Genomic DNA, 17,177 nt, shown 5'->3' with positions numbered 1-17,177 from the left:
GAGGGCAGCAAGAAAAGCAGTTTTAATTTGGGCCCGTTCTGACTCCAGTTCCCATTTCAGCCATTCCTGCTGTGCTGCCTCTTCCCCTCTGCTAGGACACGGCAGGACTGCTTCCAGCAGCAGCACCAATGACTGCCGGTACAGCCACGGTCTAACTCCTAACATTTAAGCCCCTGTATCACCCTTCACAGCAACCATCCCAGACCCACTTCTTAGAATATGCTTTTCTTACCTTCCTATTTGCTACCTACGAGGTAAATTTCTTGTTCAAATCATGGAGATGTCAAGCTACAGAGGTTTTTTTTTTTTTTTTTAAGAAATGGCACACTTCTTTACTGGCAGTCATTTCAGGCCCTTTGTCTCTACAGTGAGTTCACTGGAGAATCAGGAAGAGCCCTCAACAGCCTGTGGCGGTACCTCAAGGATTTTCTTAAGTTTGGGTAGGAAAGCCTTTGCAGCCTGCAAATATTTCAACACTCTCTAATGCAGATTATTTCTGTCATTATCTAGTCAGAAAGCACAGAAGACATCTTATTTGTAGAATATGCAAGTTTCAGCTCTGTATTTTGATTTATTTCCTTATTTTTAAAATCAAGTTGGAGTTGTCTTTCATGCAGCTCTCAATAGCCTCTTCAGCTGCCACTTTCAGACACTTACCAAGATGCTCTAGCAGCACTGAAATGACAACGGGGAAAAGTACATCTCAGGACACAGGTTCTAAGGCAAAAATGAGCATGAAAGTTTGAGCTAACAGGAGAAGACAAAAAGAAAGGGAAAAAAAAGGAAAGAAAGAAAGAAAGAAAAGGCTCACCCCTCCAACTCAGGGTGGGCATGACTCCTATGAACAAGATCCTAACGCTACCAAAGCACCACTAGAACACATGGAGACATTCAGCCTGTTAGAATGCTTAAATTTATTCCATTTTTTTCCCAAATTCCCTGAAGGCACGAAAAGGGAATAGTTCCTGGTGGTTTCTAAGTAGATAAGTTTCTGGTGTTTCTTTAAGTAGACCCATATTTTAACAGTGGTTCTGCACTCTTCAGCTCAAAAAAAGAGCTACATTACTGTCATCCCAAGAGACATGAGTTATCTTTGAGCGGTTTTCACACGTGAGAACTCTGGAGCCAAAATGTGCATGTAGCACTGGGGTGTGACTTGAAAGACAGAAGAGGAAAGCTGCACTTTTATACTAAAGACCAGAAGTACTCCCTGCTTGAATGGGAGGGATCACCGGTTGACATAAATTCTGATGAGGAACAAATGAAAATTTGAGATAAGTTATCACCCACCTCCGCCCAGGCGAACAAGAAACCCAAGCCACAACACGTCTTACACCACGCTCACCCTGCCCCTTATCCCCTGTGAGTGGAGGGCAACTGATGTGCTGCCGCCGCAAAGCCACCGACCTGGCAGTACCGCACCTGTAGTCTTGGGACAGGTACAGGGCAAAACGCTGTGGGGTTCAGAACGGTGCTTCCAGCACTGTCACACCTTCTGCTGCTCAACGACGACAGACAAAGCTAGTACTAGAACTGAGCATATCTAACTTTCAATATAAGAACATGGAAAAACACAGCAAGCAGAACCACAGAATTCAATTTCAAAATTCAGAAAAAATAGATTACAAGTATAACTGAAATGTTTCCTTCCCATTTTTGTTTCACTTGAATACAGTATTACTAACTGTCAGCCCTCTGGATGGCTGGGATCACTTTACTCATTTCTACATACTTATGGCTCACTTCTTCCATAGCTCCTCAACCACAGTTAATTCTCACAAGCTTTTATTTTTATTTAAGTGTTTCATAAACACTTCCATTCTAGAGACTGACAACACAGTAGGGCATTTAGGCAAAAATAAAGTTAGCAGGGCTAAATCGGAACAGAGAGCACCTGGCACCACTTCACCTCTCCACCTTGCGTTCATTCCTTGCCCTTTGCGGATCTGGCTCACCCAGCACACAGGTCTCAGCACACTTCCCCACATCTAACCAACGTCTGCTTGAGGCTATGAAGAAAACAGCCTAACTTTCTGAACTCGAACACCCCAGGACCAGAAGAAGCACGTTTTGGTCTGCATAAAAAATCTGAAGTTGCATAAAAATATGAACAAAGCCTCAAAAAACATGCATCATTCCAGACAAAAAAAAAAAAAAAAAAAAAAAGGACATAGATCTATTTGCGTGGTTCTGCATGACAGATATCCACGTTTCTGTTTGCAACACTTAAGAAAATACCCTTACAGAAATAATTTCTGTGACAGCCCTCAAAGCCCCGTAAGCCAATAATCCTCCCAAAGAACTCTTTTTGACTTTATCTTGCAAAGAGAAAGCAGAAGACCAGCCAGAAGCGGCGTTTTGTTCAAGTGCTCACAGAAACGAGCACACTTGGACCCAACGGGTTCCGGCGCGCCGCTGAAAGCACCCCCAAAACCTCGGCGGCGAGCCCGAGTCCCGGCAGCGGAACCCCGCGGCCCCCCGGAGCCGGGAGCACGGCTCCGGGCCGAGCCCCGCTCCACGGGGCTGCCCCCAGGGCAGGGCTGCGGGGAGGAGGCAGCGCCCGGCTCCCTGTCAGGAGGCTCCGAGCCCCCCGCGGGGACGGGGCGCGCCGCAGGGCGGGCACCCGGCGCCCCCCGCTACTCACCCCTGCCATTCCTCCCCTGCGCCGAGCCGAGCCGAGCCGAGCGGGGCTGGCGGAGCGCCCGGCCCGGCAGCGCCGCCTCCGGCGAGGCGGGGAAGGGGCCCCCGAGGCCGCGGCCGCCCGATGCCCGCATGACGGCCGGAGCGGCCGCCGGTTGGCTGCGGGGCGCGGAATGGCGGCCGCCGGCCTGAGGGGAGGCGCGGCGCGGGCAAGGCAGGGCGGGTTCGGCCCGCTCGCCCCTCGCTGAGGCGTGCGGGTGCCGCAGTGCGGGGGGCTGGATAACGCCCCAGGCGTGTCCCCGCCGACATTCCCGGCCCCAAAATGTCAGCGCTGCCGAGGGGAAATGCCTCAGGGATGGCCCCTGGGTGCTGCGGGGCCCTGCAGGCGGCCATCCTGAGCGCAGCACGGGCTCGGCGATGCTCGCCCCTCTGCACGTCCCAATGCCTGAGGCACCAGCGCCCTGCACGGGGCCAAGGAATGAAACCTCTCTAAGTCACAAAAGGCTTTGCAAGGAGGTATAAAGTATAGCCTCCTTTCATTCGTAAATCAGTACGCACTCCACACCTCCTGTTAATGAGGATGGCAAGCCCTAAAAATCCCCGAACTGGGGTGTAAGTGAACGCTATTCCTGCTACTCTACAAACAAGTGCCTCAGAAACAAAAAGTTTGCACGACTGGCACATTGAAGGTTCTTGAAAAGGGATGGTGAACACAATACAGTGGTCCACGAGGTGTTACTCTCAATGCTGAATATACTTTAGAGAGATGAGGGTATTTTTTAATAGTCACTTACAGATTTTTAGTTATTCCCTCAAATATTGCTAGGTAAATAACCTGTTTTGATTTGTTTTATTAATCTAAATAAGCCTTGCTCATTTGAAGAATTCCTTGAACAGGAAAAGGTTACATAATGGGAAACAGTTCCATTATTAGCTGCAATCGTGAAAGTGTCTGCCAATAAAACTACAACAATTTCTAGAGAGGGTGAAAATACCCATTTTGACAAAACTCATAGTATGCTTTGTTGTTTCATTTCTGCAGTCTGTATCTCCAAGTCATTATAAGTTTTCTGGATGGAAAAAACTGCAGACTCCTTTTCTCCACAAGCAGTGGATAGGGAAAGAGGCATCCCCTGGAGGGCAGCTCAGACCTTCTAAGTCAATGTGTTGTCTTCTATATAGAGAGGGGTTCTTCGGTTTGTGGCCAGCTACTATGTCCGGACAGAGAGATTACTTCTAAAATATCTGTGATGTAACTAAGGATACAAAGCTGATTGCCAACTTGCATTTTTTATCCAGGGATCTGCTATCCACAAGAAAATCTGCACTGGCCTTTACTAAGTCAAAAAACGTTGAAAACTACTGTTTAGCAGAAAATTACAGTAAATTGACTGAGAAAACACAAACACCTATGGTTGGATAGGATAAATTCAGGCTTGCTCTCATTCTTTAGACTGGGTAAATCACATGTAAATCAGTCTTTATAAGCTTCCTCTCTTTCTGTGATATTAAGGATTTGAATATATGTTTATACATTGTCAGCCTTTAAGACACTTAATTCTCTTGCTGTACTCCTGAAACATACCAAACATTTATTCAGTACAAATAATGAATAGTTCTTTCATATTTCTACACTGTCAACAGACATCTTTGTGGTACAAACCAAGTATGAGGAAACTCCTTCCTGAAGTCTGGGTTTCTGTCCAGGGCAAAAAAAAATAAGGATTGTTGAGTCTTATGGACATGCCCATGTCTAGAACAGCACCAGGAACAAATCTTAGATAATTAATCCCAAGAATCATCCTCACTCCAACCATCCATTTTCAAAAACAGAAAACTACCAATATCCAGTTTACACCATGGATTCAAACATTAAGTACTATTTTTCTCATCCATAAAGAGATCCAATGCTGCTGTCTCATTTTAATTTCAAAATTTATATGGTGTACACACATACAAGAGGCTTCCAGATGTCTCATTATGCTTGACCACAAAAGGACTAACACTCAGTTTAACAAAGAAAAAAGAATCAAGTGTGTAACTATCAGTCTGGAACTAATTAAAATATGAGCTAATAAAGAGAAGTTTCATACTGACTTTTCATGATAGCAGGACAAGGAAATAGTAACAGAAAGACTAGAACCTAATCTCAGGTACTGATTTCTTACTACATCTAATTGTATAGGCCATGGAACAAACAGATGTTATAGAACATATGTTTGCTATTAGCAGTCATACCATTGTATTTTGTTGTTCTGAAAAATAAAGTAAAAAAAGTTAAGAGTGAAAGTGAAACTTACCTGCAGCTGAAGTGTATGACGGAGAATGGTGTCCTCTAAAGCATGAATCCACTTCTCTCTCTCATCAGCATCTCGAGCTGAAAAAGTATTCAAAAGATACTGTTAAGTCACATGCAGTCTTATATACTAAAAGCTGTAAGCAAACAGATCTGATGTCCTCACTAAATATGGAAATAAAACCATATTATTTATCTTAAGTCATTGATGACACAATTCCACGGTTTTCTTAATATCCTGTTTATTTTTCTGTGGTTACAGCTCCATAGCGTTACTGTGTTGATCTACATTACTGGAGAGATGTTTGAAGTAATCAGGCAGGCAAAAAACTTTTATGCTCTGGGAGAAATTTTCTTTCTCCACACCATCAATACTCTCAGCTCCTGCTCAAATTAAGAAATTAATATTCCTTTCCTCGTGAATTTAAGCTTGTTTAAAATTTTTTGTTTGTTTTCCCAATTCATACCACTTTTTCTAGTATTCCTTTAATGGTAATAAAATTTAGACAGCAATTTAGATGCAGTAGTTTTCAGGTATGTAGATGCTTGACACTGCATCTCAGTGCACTTTAGTGGGACTTTGTATGCGTAACACTCTCTTAAGCACGTTTTTTGTCAGTGTTTTAGTTCCTTTTACAAATATCTGTCTAAGGTTTGTCAATCAAAAAGAAAAAAAAATTAGAAAGATACGCTTATAAAGAATGACAGCACCACACAGGCAGAGAGAATAAAAGTACTGTGTTACTGTATCACTAACATTAGGAGTGTGTTTCTTCAGTTTCATAGTTACAAAGGAGGAAGCACTGTTTGTTAAATAAAGAAAAATATAGTAAACAGAGCTAGGTGTATGCTTTTCTGCTCAATAGATATGTAATATAATTTAAATATAAATATAAGAGTATCAGTAACATAAGAATAGCTCTGCATTATTGCTATTTCTGTGAGTATTTGTCCCTTGCCCATCTTTAGGGACATACATGGGAAGAGTTTGCACAAACGTTTCCTCAATTCATTAAATCATTTTTAAATTTTCCTAGTTAGGAGAAGCTGTTCAATCTGTAATAAATTACCCTTTAATTCTATGTCAGTGTGGACATATACTTCAAATTATTCTTTGCTCTTCATTGTTTGAAGTTACTTATATATATATACATATATATACATACATATACATATATATATGCACACACACACATACAGACATGGCACCTTTACTTCACTAGTCTGAAAAGAGCTCCTTGCTGTGCTGGAAGTGTTTAAAAAACCAGAGGAGCAGACAAAGTCAGCAGACTCCAGGTGCATTAAAAGAATCCAAAGTCATTAAGTAGACTGTAGATAAATTGTCCATATGCAGGATTAGAATAGTTACTGACAATTGTTTCTAGTTCCTCATTCAAGTGGAAAGTATTTAAAAGAAACAGGAAGTCTGCTAAAAGCAAGGAAAAGTTAAGCGGGCTAGCACCTATTATAAACTTGAGAACTAAGATTCCTATCTGGCTTATTTGTTATGAAGCTCAGAAAAAATATCCCTAAGTTTTTATACAGAAATGTACTCTCCAGCCTCCAAATGCCGTGTTTTCAGTGTCCCCATTCTCATCCTTATGTTTCCATTGCTTTTATTCTGCAGCTCAAACCCACCCAATACTCAGAACCACCACAGATCTTCCGAACATCTAAAATAAACCTTAAGTAAAATACTTATTCCTTTTTCCTACATCCAATCCTGCAAAGGGTATTTCATTGGCTATTGGAATGGACGGGGAAAGGAAAATCAGAAATCCACAGAAGAATCCATCCCCTATGCCCTCTGGCCTTTGGGAGGGGGTAGCCATAGGGTTTTCTAAAACTCTCTCAAAAAAACAAAAACATACCAAACTTAAAATCAAGACAAATATATACTTCTTCATGTATTTTAGTATATAGCCACCAATAATGTTAATTAACAAAAGCATCAGGATAGAATTGACAATTTATGTGTAGTGAGAAATATGTACAAATGTCTTTTTAACATAGACACTTGCTCCAAGTCGAACTGATATTGTCGCCTCACAAAGCAGTGAGGCAAAATTTGCACTACGTGCAGGGTAAAGATAAAAGCCTACTTTAAAATCTAGCTTTTTTTTTTTTTAATTGTATTTTTCCTGACTCAACAAATCAATCCCTATTCATTGTTCTTTCAAAATAGCAAAGCGTGACCATTTGCCACAGGTGTTCTGGTAATGATACCATTAACCAACACAAATAAAAAACCTACACACAAGGGAACTTGACTACACAAAGTGCTCTCACATGTACAAAGGAAGTTTGAAGGAAGAAGTTAGGGTAATTAAATGTTGCATGGAACACCACGTAAATAACTTTCCTGCAGAAACTGCAGCAAATACCAAAGAGCTGGACTTTGCTGTTCGGAGTACTCTCAAAAGCTCAGCAGTAACTTCTAGCTTACAGGGATTCACCCTGCTAGTTCTCTGTGTTTCAACTGAAAAGTGGAAGTAGCCACCAAGGAGTGGTTTGTAACGCAGCGAAAATGGACAGGATGGACAGAAGGCTTTGAATTCTTAACAGCTGACTGCCAAACGTATTTTTCAATATGCAAAGTATGATTTTTCTTTTCACTTACATACACACAAACATCCTGTTCTTTTTTCCATAGAATAGCTTGCACTTTAATTTCAGAATCCGGTACATTTTCCTCTGACGTTGATTTTGAATCCTTATTAGCTTCTTTAGTTCTGCTTAGCAAGAGCTGACCCCTTTGCCTAGTCACATCAATCAAGTTTATGCTTCCTACACAGTCACCGTTGGGCTGTGAACATATAGAGCTGCCTGTGTCATTCACGTGTCCGTACTCCAAGTGTTCACAAATGTGTGCTCAAAGTGGCAGTGGTTAACACAGTTCAGTTCATATAAGGTTGCCTGGGTTTGTTTTCCTTGTTTATTGTGTTCTTTACTTAATCATCTCCCAGTCCCAAAGAACATCCTATTAGGGAACTGTGGTACAAGTCATTGGGCCAGGCTAGTACGTAACTCACGCGATACACAAATCCTGTGTTCAAGCTTTTCTGCCTGTGCTTATTTAAACTAAAAAAGGAACAATTAAGTTGCAGACCAGTGAATTAATCTTTGTGTTGCAGCAGACTTCCTATGACCTTCCAGACTGCCAGCAACAGGAGGTCGCTGTGTTAGTTAAATACTAATCTCAATGTACAGAGGCCTGTTAATAAAGGTTATCACATTAAGCCTTGTATAATATAGTGATGCACTAACAGAAGCGAAAGGCTAGAGCAACAGGGAAGACCTAGAAACCAACTAATCATTACAGTTCAAAAACAAAAGTGACTTTCCCATGCTCACAAATAAGCTAAACTTTAGGAGCCTCTATTCCTTAACATCTTTTTTTTTTTTTTTTTTTTTTTAAATAAAACCTGTCTTTGCCAGGGTTCAGCAGAAGGAAAAAAACCAAGCTATATTCTTTTCTCATATAATAGAAATGGCAAATCTATGGCATAGCACGGTCAATCTATAGGTAAAACACATGAATCTCATCAACCTTGCTACTAAGACAAAGCCTTGGCCACTATAAATCCAGTAATGCTGCCATGAGAAGACTGCTTACGGCACATAAACACAGCATTGTAACCTTTTAAGCATCCTCTGTTCAGAACAGTTTTAACTTTCAGACCATCTATCACCACCAGCAGGTCCTTCTGGCTTTCCTCCATACACTCTTTTAAGAAAACCACGGAGAAAAACAGTAGGATGCAGTTTTTAGTAAAGCAAGCTGCAAGAGAAGTTATATTAAATCTCATCAAAATGGCTGCTGGGAGATTAGGTGCAAGTAAAAGCTCCCTAATGGTAAAAGCAATTTAGAACTGAATGGCTGCCAAAAGATCACTGATGAAAAAAAATCAATGGGAACATTCAAAAAAGAGATTAGCCAACATACTCAGAAACGATTTATGGGAAAAATCTGTGTACTATGGTCAGAGATCATTATCCACCTATCTGTAGGGAAAGCTACATAGCCAATGCAGCTCCGGTTAACTTTGGGCAAAAAAAATGCTCCAATTACCTTTCCAGCTAAAAACATCTGTGGTGCACACTGCCTCGTATTCACTCTGCATCAGCAAGTGCTGGAGGCTTTCTTCAGCAGGTAGGGGACAAGAACGCCTTGCTCAGTAATACTGTGATTGGTCCCAGGGGCCCCAAAATCAGTCCAACCTTCTCCATGATTTACTCAGGCTTCATTTTAAAGTCAGTACCACCCCCCTACACCCTCTGGAATTCTTATGGGAAAGCTACTCCAGAATTTCTTTCTGCCAGTATGTTTGGAATAAGGCAATTACCGTCAGGACCACAGAATTTCACTAATACCTGTGCTTTTATAAGAGTGGAAGAACAACGTCTGCTCCCTCCTAACAAACAACTCCAACAAAGAGGAGGGTAGGGCGCAAGGGACAAACCCCAGGTACTTTTTCCTAAGCTGATTCTAGCTAAACTAACGGTTACAAAAGCCAAACAAGAACCACAGACATCTATGTGAGAATTATCTGTCACTTAAAAACCATAGAGGTGTTACTTCAGCTGCTTATAGGTGTTTCAAATGCTTTTACACAAATGAGGAAAAGCAATTAAACATAAGAGCCCACTACACTACATGAATATTCACTGTGCTCTTAGTCCGGGGGGTTAATGCAATAATTACCTTGCCACCCAAAATTTAAATTGCACTGGGGTGCCAACTGTCCACAGAAATACAAGTGTGTCTGCAGTTTAGAGAACAAAAACAGTCCCTGTGCGTTTCTCTATTTCAAATGCCAGAATCATCACCTCAGTTTTTCCTGACTTGCCAGTGAACATTTGCACGGAAATCCGCACAGAGCTGTGTGTTCACTGCTGGATGTAAGAGGGAGGAATCACTGATTGCTGAAACACTGCAGATTTACCATGATTATGCCAGTTAAGCTACTGCTACATTTTCCTAGAAGAACTAGTATTTATGAAAGAGATTACAATTTGTTCCCAAACACTTTGCATCTACAGAATATCCTTTGAAAGCTACCGGAATAATTTCCTGTGACATCTCAGGCATGCCAGAGACAACCACTGGGTACTTAAAACAATCCCAGTCCTATTTATGGCCAGTAAGAAAAGCACGCTTAACCAGTATGCAACTGCATCACAGTGAGATTAAATATAACAATATTTGTACAGACTGTATTTTTGTGATGTCTGGTTGAGCTTATTCCTAAGACATTTTAACATCATTTTATATTTTATATATATATATATATACACATATACTCTTTCATGGTTGAGGTACTAAGAAAGAAAAGCAATTATTTTAAGGAGAAAATTATAGAATAGAGGAAGTACTAAAGACAAGAATTATGGTTTCTACTGAGGGATTTCTATCACTCAGAAAAAGGATGTATTACGAGCCCCCAAATAGGCTCTCACTTCTGAATTTCCCGAACTGCCCAGTCAGACATGACAGGGATTTTAAAAGGTTCTATTTTATGAGGACAAGGAGGCAGATGAAATGTCACTACAGGAAATGCTCTCAGCCTCTACTAATTTCCCAAATACAGAATAATTTTGTACTTTAGAGTTCCTATACTATTTCCTTTGTTGTGAAGAGATTCTATGCGTTTATATAATACATACCAAATGTTAAAGTACAGCATGAAGCATTATTTTTTCCAGCCTAGGCTTGATAGCATCGAAAGATTAGATATAAACAAGTCTGACAACTCTCCACAACACAGCATTTACTGCTAGCATTTCTAGGTCATGCACAGCAGTGCTTGGAACACGGAATATACAAAACACCACCTCAGGATTAGCATGCTGGTGCTTGCTTTTTTTTTTTTTTTTTCCCTGTGTGTGTCTACATGGGCATCAGGATGAAAGAAAAGTCTTGAGAATTAGTTAAAAAAATTACTAGATTACTTATAAATACACCATACTGCCTCAAAGTGCAATGTGTGGTTTATTTTCATTTGCTGTGACCTACTTACAGGCAGAACTCCGTAAAAAAAGTCTATTACACCCACAGAGTCAATAGTCAATTATGCAGTCTTTATTCAGACAAACTTCCACTGATTTTTACGCAAAATTCCTGTATTTTCTCACCCTAGTTCAGAAGTAATGCGGTATCTTTACACACGAATGTGTAATTTGCCAGATGACAGAGGTGAAATCCTGACTGTACTGAGATCCATGGGACTTTTGCCACCAATCCCAATGGAGAGATTTTATCAGTAGTGCCCAGTAAGGTGGAAAAGTCACACTTTATAGACAAAGCCAAAGGACTGTTCTGTGGTAAAACAAACAGTTTTTTAAAGCTATTGAAGGTCATTTAAACCATGGTAAAACATGAGGTGAAGCAGGGTTCCATACAAACCTACCAAAACACCGTCATTTCATTGCTTACACACTCCCTTCTACCATGCAGTTCCCACACCTCTGAGTAGACTGAACACAGTCTCAGTACCTTAAGCCTTCTGTATAATTTTGGGGTTGTCACAGCTGTTCTTTCCCCTTCTACTAATCTTTCTCCTGATGCCATTCTCACCCACACATACAAACCAACCCCGGCTTTGGTCCGCAGGTGTTTGTCTCAGCTCTTCTCTCTCCGCCTACCGAAGACTCCAGGGCAGTCACAAAAAACAGACGCCTCACCTTGTCCAAAGAAAAAACACCAAATGGCGTCCTGTGTACAATGCATCAGTAACATTTATCTGAGATCCTGAGAAATCAACTCAACTGCTGTTTCACTGCTACCTGGTTATCAGCCTCTCCATTGCCCCTTACGCACAAAACACCTGCCACTTGAACCTTCACGTTTCTAAAAACTGCCTGCCCCCGATCTAGTTCATACCATCGGTGAAAATGAAGTGGGCACAGATACTTGAAAAATGACAGCTATCAGGGTTCTTCTTTTTTTTTTTTTTTGCATTATTTTGCTGCAGGTCGCTAGAAAATAGTTTCAACAGTAGACAATTGTAACAGAAGACGCTGCAGGTGCAAGAAGGAACTGCAAGAAACAGTAAAAGCACAACCACGCATCATTCCCTGCACTCTCGTCACAAGTTCTGACTACTCAAAATGGCAGTACAAGAATTTAGTAGTAAAAAGCCGGTAGACTGAATAAAGAGGATGACAGAAAAAAAAAAATCATACTGCAGAAGATAAATGTAGTTTTAGTTCTCAGAGGAATTTTTGCAGTTTTGTCACAGAGGAGAGGACCATTTCTGCCCCAGCACTTTGTGCAGCACAGACCATGTCAGAAGATATATTGGGTTATGAGAAGGGAGGACAGATAACACAGCTCTGCTCTAAGTGTATGAAGAGACAAGGCTGGAAGTTTTGCTCTTACATAGTTGCTCATCTTCCTCTCCAATATATTAGCATTGCTGAGCATAGCATAAAGAGGAATTCACTGTTTCGGCATCACCAGAGCCCCAAAATCCCTGAAAAATGTCAGGTTGGGACAAACAATACAATCATAGTAGTTACAAAAATCTTTGAGGTAACCAGCACAGACCAAGATTTTACACCAAAATCTCTTTTCAGACATTTTTCCATAGTGTATAAAATTTAAAAAGCTCTTAAGAATTTTGGGGAAAAGGCTGCAATTCATGAATTTATTTGGTGGACAAGAGTAAAGTTCCAAATACTGACCATTTCCCCAAGTAGTAGTAAAACACAGATCTAAAGGAATACACTTTATTTTATTACTTAATACAAACACAATCTCAAATTATGATACTGTGCAGCAATTAAGGCCTTCGTGGGCCTTATAATCCTTAAGAAAAGCTGTATCCCACATTAATAAAAAATCCCTGCTTTTATAGCACTAAGACAACCTCTCGCTGTGCATATTTTCCTCTTTTCTCAGTTGGGATGGTAGGCACTCACAAAATAAGCTAGAAACTGGGGCAGGATGGGGAAGTAGGAGAAGTCTACCTTTGCCAGCTGACAGCACTCCGGTAATAGGAAAATAAGCTGCACTGCAACATTCGTGCTTCCTCTCTCAGATACTTTTGTGGCAGGAATAGAAGAAAGACAAAACCTAAAGCAAAATCATCTCAGATCAATGCACTGGACCACCTCCAATCTTTCAATCCTTTATTACACAAAGCAGTGGAGACAAGACTGACTTGCCTTCCAAGGAACTGTGCTGTGAAAAAAAAAGAGCTGATTTTTCAGGTGGGAGTTTAAAAATCTGAATTTTTCTTTCTGCAAGCAATGTATGCATAGAGAAGTACTTCCCTACAAACAAAAGCCTTTATTGTTTCAGGTTAGACAGCAATTCAAATATCAACAACTCCCTTGCCAAATTATCCTGAACATCATGTTCCCACCCTTGAATTCAAGTCATGAGCATCCTAGTGAGCAGGAAGAGCAGCTAAGTGATATGAAGGATAGAAGAACTTGCTTTCCAGATGGGAAGAGCTTATAACTGTGACAATATGAATATGTTAAAAGGAAAAACAAGTCAAAAAAACAGTATTTGAAGGATATGGAGCTTTTAGAACAGGGACCTGCATTACAGCAGAAAAAACTATATTACCGAGAAGGAGCTTCCTGACAGGAAGGTGCATTAGACATCATCCCAAATGTCTTCAGCAACTTGTATGGATTTTCACGTCTAATCTGAACAAACCCATGAGGGAATGCTTTGAGATCTACTTCATTCGGAAGTCTTTGAATAAAGACATGACACTGGATATGCAGTATGACCACACAACCAGGAGATTAAATACATTACTTTCACATATATTTTAATATTTCTGGAGATATTCTGCCCCTCACTGCCCCCCTCCAGAGTGAGCAGGTATCAATATTGCACTAACAACAAAATAAACAAATCTGCTGGGCTGCCTGGCAGAGCCCAAATTAAGCTGATGGTAAAATCAAAATATGCTGCATGTTTTATTGCTCATTTTTATTCAATTCACTTCCTTTCTTTATACTCAGATGTTAAATGTACAGATACCATTTGATTTATGCGCAGGGTATCATTCAATACCTGTATTTTCTTCTTAAAAGAACTTCTCAACTTTTACTAAGGCACAATATAGACACACCAGGATGAAGCATTGTTGCAAACAGAATTGAGGGAGGTTGTCACAAGCAGCAACAAAATATAAACTATGCACTGGGAAGCCTGAATTTCCCAAGATTCAGTGAGAGACAAATCTTAGTGGGAGATGCTGAAGGTTTAGTGCTTCAGAAATTCACTTACGCATATATGGAAATAACATCCCTGTGTCAAATTATTCAGGCATTTTTAAATGACTTATTTGCCCTTCATCTCACTATTTAAGTCTCTGGAGTGTTAGACAGATGTGCAAGTTCGAGCAACTGATATTAAAAACAATTAACCCAGTATGAAGCTTTTCCTACATTTTCTTCAAATTCTATCGCCGCTTGTCAGCAAAATTTCACTAAGGACAAAGAAGATTCAAGTCTTTGCCAATCCATACTTAAAAGCCTGAGTACGCAAAAACATTTTTCCTCTGGAGCCTGAAAGAGAAATTGTTCCACTGTAGATAGGACCCTAACTCACAGACAGGTCAGCGTATCTTGGTGCTTCTAAAGTTCTGTCATTTTCCCAACTAGGCTCCAAGTTGTCTGGACCCCTGTCTGTCTTTGAAAATGAAAGACAGTGATGACAAGGAAGATAGTATATTTTTTTTTAAAGTTGCTGTTTCTGAAGCACTCCTCTTGTACAAGTCTTCTTTTATAAAGGGTGAATATATTTATAGCTATGACTATCTCACGGAACAAAAGTTTTATCTGTATCATGTACAGAAAAATGTTAGAAATTGTTAGGAATACTGTACATATTCTGGGAATCTATTCTATATACCCTATGTAGTCTCAGATTACATACAGTAGTATTTACATATATATCCATTCCCTATTTATGACTGATAGTCACCTATAGTTCACATATATTAAAGCCTTTATAGTACTGACTGAACTTAATATAATGAACAAACACTGCATGAGGCATACAGCCCACGTTTACAGTGACCTTAAGAACTACAATATAGTTCCCTAGAACTGTTTCATACTGAAATATCCCAGCACTAATATTTTACCTATCATTTTACATTTTCTCTTTACAGCTATATATATTAATACTGTGCTTGCATCATTATAATTTGCTGGCTGTCAGGAATGTCATCTTCATAACATACTAACAGAAAAAGCATAATACATAAAATACTGTACAAGATCTTAGTTCTATATTAAAGGATCATACATGAATCCTGACCCAATACAAAATGCACACAAATTGAGATTATAAAGCATAAGAGGTTGTGTGACAAAATTGGTGTTCAAAAATTAGCAATATAATTTAGAGCAGAACACTACGTATACCAAATACTATCAATCTTCTTTTAAGGCATCTGGCTAACAAAAAGAGAACATAGCACATAAGAGATCACTGCAAATAAGAGATATGTTATAAAAGGTATATCCCAGTAACTACAGATGAGATTTCTAGATTTACCTGTTTCAAGTTCTCAAATATTCAGCAGTATTTAGCTTCATTGTACTGAAAGACTGCCAGAGTACTGCATTCCATTACTGCATTAGCAATTAGCTTACATTTTATCTGTTACCCTTTGGAACAGTAGATTTAAGTATTACTGTCAGCTCAGCATTATGAAGGTATGTTTACAAGGCTTAATGCAGTGAAAAGCCAGAGTACAGCAGCAGCATTTAGGCAGAACTGTAGCACAAGGAATACAGATGCTAGTGACAACATGGTGTACAATTAGTATTTATCGTTAGAAATATTCACACAAACACACCAGCATTAACAATAACTCCCATTTCCAAATCACTGATTTAAAAAATACGTACAATACAAAATAGACTACAGAATTATTCCAGTTCATAAAAATTAATAAGACTGCTTACATGCAAATGCGCCTCTTGGATATTTACGGATTCCAGCTCTATTCAATTATTTAGCTACTACATTTTAGGGGAAAAGCAAAAAGACTAACAAATGTTACTTAAAAATTATTTTAACCCAACTTCCCTAGGATTTTAACATTAGGAAAAGAGAAATTCTCTACACAATATTATCACAGTATTTTATCCTACTGCTGCAGATAAAACAATTTAAGGAGTACATAACAATGATAATAGTACCTTACCCTTTCTACCGGTGAACCATAGCATGCAATGACGAAACATAGCAGTGGCAGATGGCATTGGTGTTAGTAAATGTGAATAAAACGATAATACCAGAGAAATGGTGACTGGCAGACAAGACACAGAAATGTAGATGAAATGAATGCAAGCTGGTAAATCTTGAAGCAAAGCTCCACCTTTAAGCCAAATGTTGCCTCTAGTCTCCTCATAATTGAGCATTAAGTTCTATTTGGATACAAATTGCAACCTTCAGACCAGTCTTGATTCTCTTCATACAGAAATGCATAATTGTATCTTGATAACGAAGATCAGAAACGTTTTGTAAGCGGAACCCATAATCAGAAGCCAATTACTTTTTCCCCTTGAGTCATTTATTCTTTACATTTTAAATCTCCAAATCCTGCCAGAACTACAGTCTCTTTCTAGCACATATGTATCCACTGCAGATGCAAATCCCTGCCTAACCTGCAACACCCCTGGATCCAGAATGTTCTCAGTGTGCTCATTCATGCTGTTCTGTTGCCAAACATTTAAAATCATCCATCAAATACAAGTGGAATCTATTATAAGAAAAAAAAAAAAAAAACAATCTCTTCTTTCAGCTCACCCTGAAAATGGAAGGTTTTCTGATCAACAGTTATTGTGAAGGTGCTGTCGTCCTCATCGTCTATACCAATCACAGCTCCCTGTGAAACAAAGAACAAAATCCTGATAAGGCAAGCAGTGACATCAGCAGCATACACTCTATCACTACACCACCGGAATTTAAAAAGCATTGACAAATTAGAAGCACACTGAATACAGTAAAAAGCAGGAAGATCCCCTGTTTAATTATAGGATGTAAGTCAGTTCTTTAATAGAATAAATTTTTAGTTGCAGGAAAAAAAAATCAAAACAATAATTATCTGGAAAACTTTATTATTTTCTGGATGGTAATATGAATCTTTTACCTTTGTAATGGAGATGGCTTTATGCTACAGCACCATTATAGTAAACAGTGTTCTACTATTCTCTACTACATTTCAACTTACATTTTAAAGAAAAGTGGGGAGCAATA

At 39.7% G+C, this 17,177-nt stretch overlaps 1 protein-coding gene across 4 annotated transcripts in view; it reads right to left on the bottom strand.

Moving 5' to 3' along the window:
- The window catches only part of OSBPL9 (oxysterol binding protein like 9), a 63,007-nt gene that overhangs the window by 32,173 nt on the left and 13,657 nt on the right, over positions 1 to 17,177 (bottom strand). For 2 of the 4 annotated variants that reach the window (XM_040565811.1, XM_040565812.1), the window contains exons 3-4: positions 16,728 to 16,806; positions 4,941 to 5,017 (exon numbers count right to left, since the gene is read on the bottom strand). In XM_040565811.1, coding sequence (XP_040421745.1) covers positions 4,941 to 5,017; positions 16,728 to 16,806 — 156 coding nt within the window. Of the gene's footprint in view, positions 1 to 2,644; positions 2,745 to 4,940; positions 5,018 to 16,296; positions 16,499 to 16,727; positions 16,807 to 17,177 lie in introns of those variants that run through there. The other 2 variants (XM_040565813.1, XM_040565814.1) reach the window with 2 other exon arrangements.

The sequence above is a fragment of the Cygnus olor genome, chromosome 8 (genome assembly GCF_009769625.2).
Source record: "Cygnus olor isolate bCygOlo1 chromosome 8, bCygOlo1.pri.v2, whole genome shotgun sequence".
Classification (NCBI taxonomy): domain Eukaryota; kingdom Metazoa; phylum Chordata; class Aves; order Anseriformes; family Anatidae; genus Cygnus; species Cygnus olor.
This window is presented reverse-complemented; position numbering and strand designations above follow the sequence as displayed.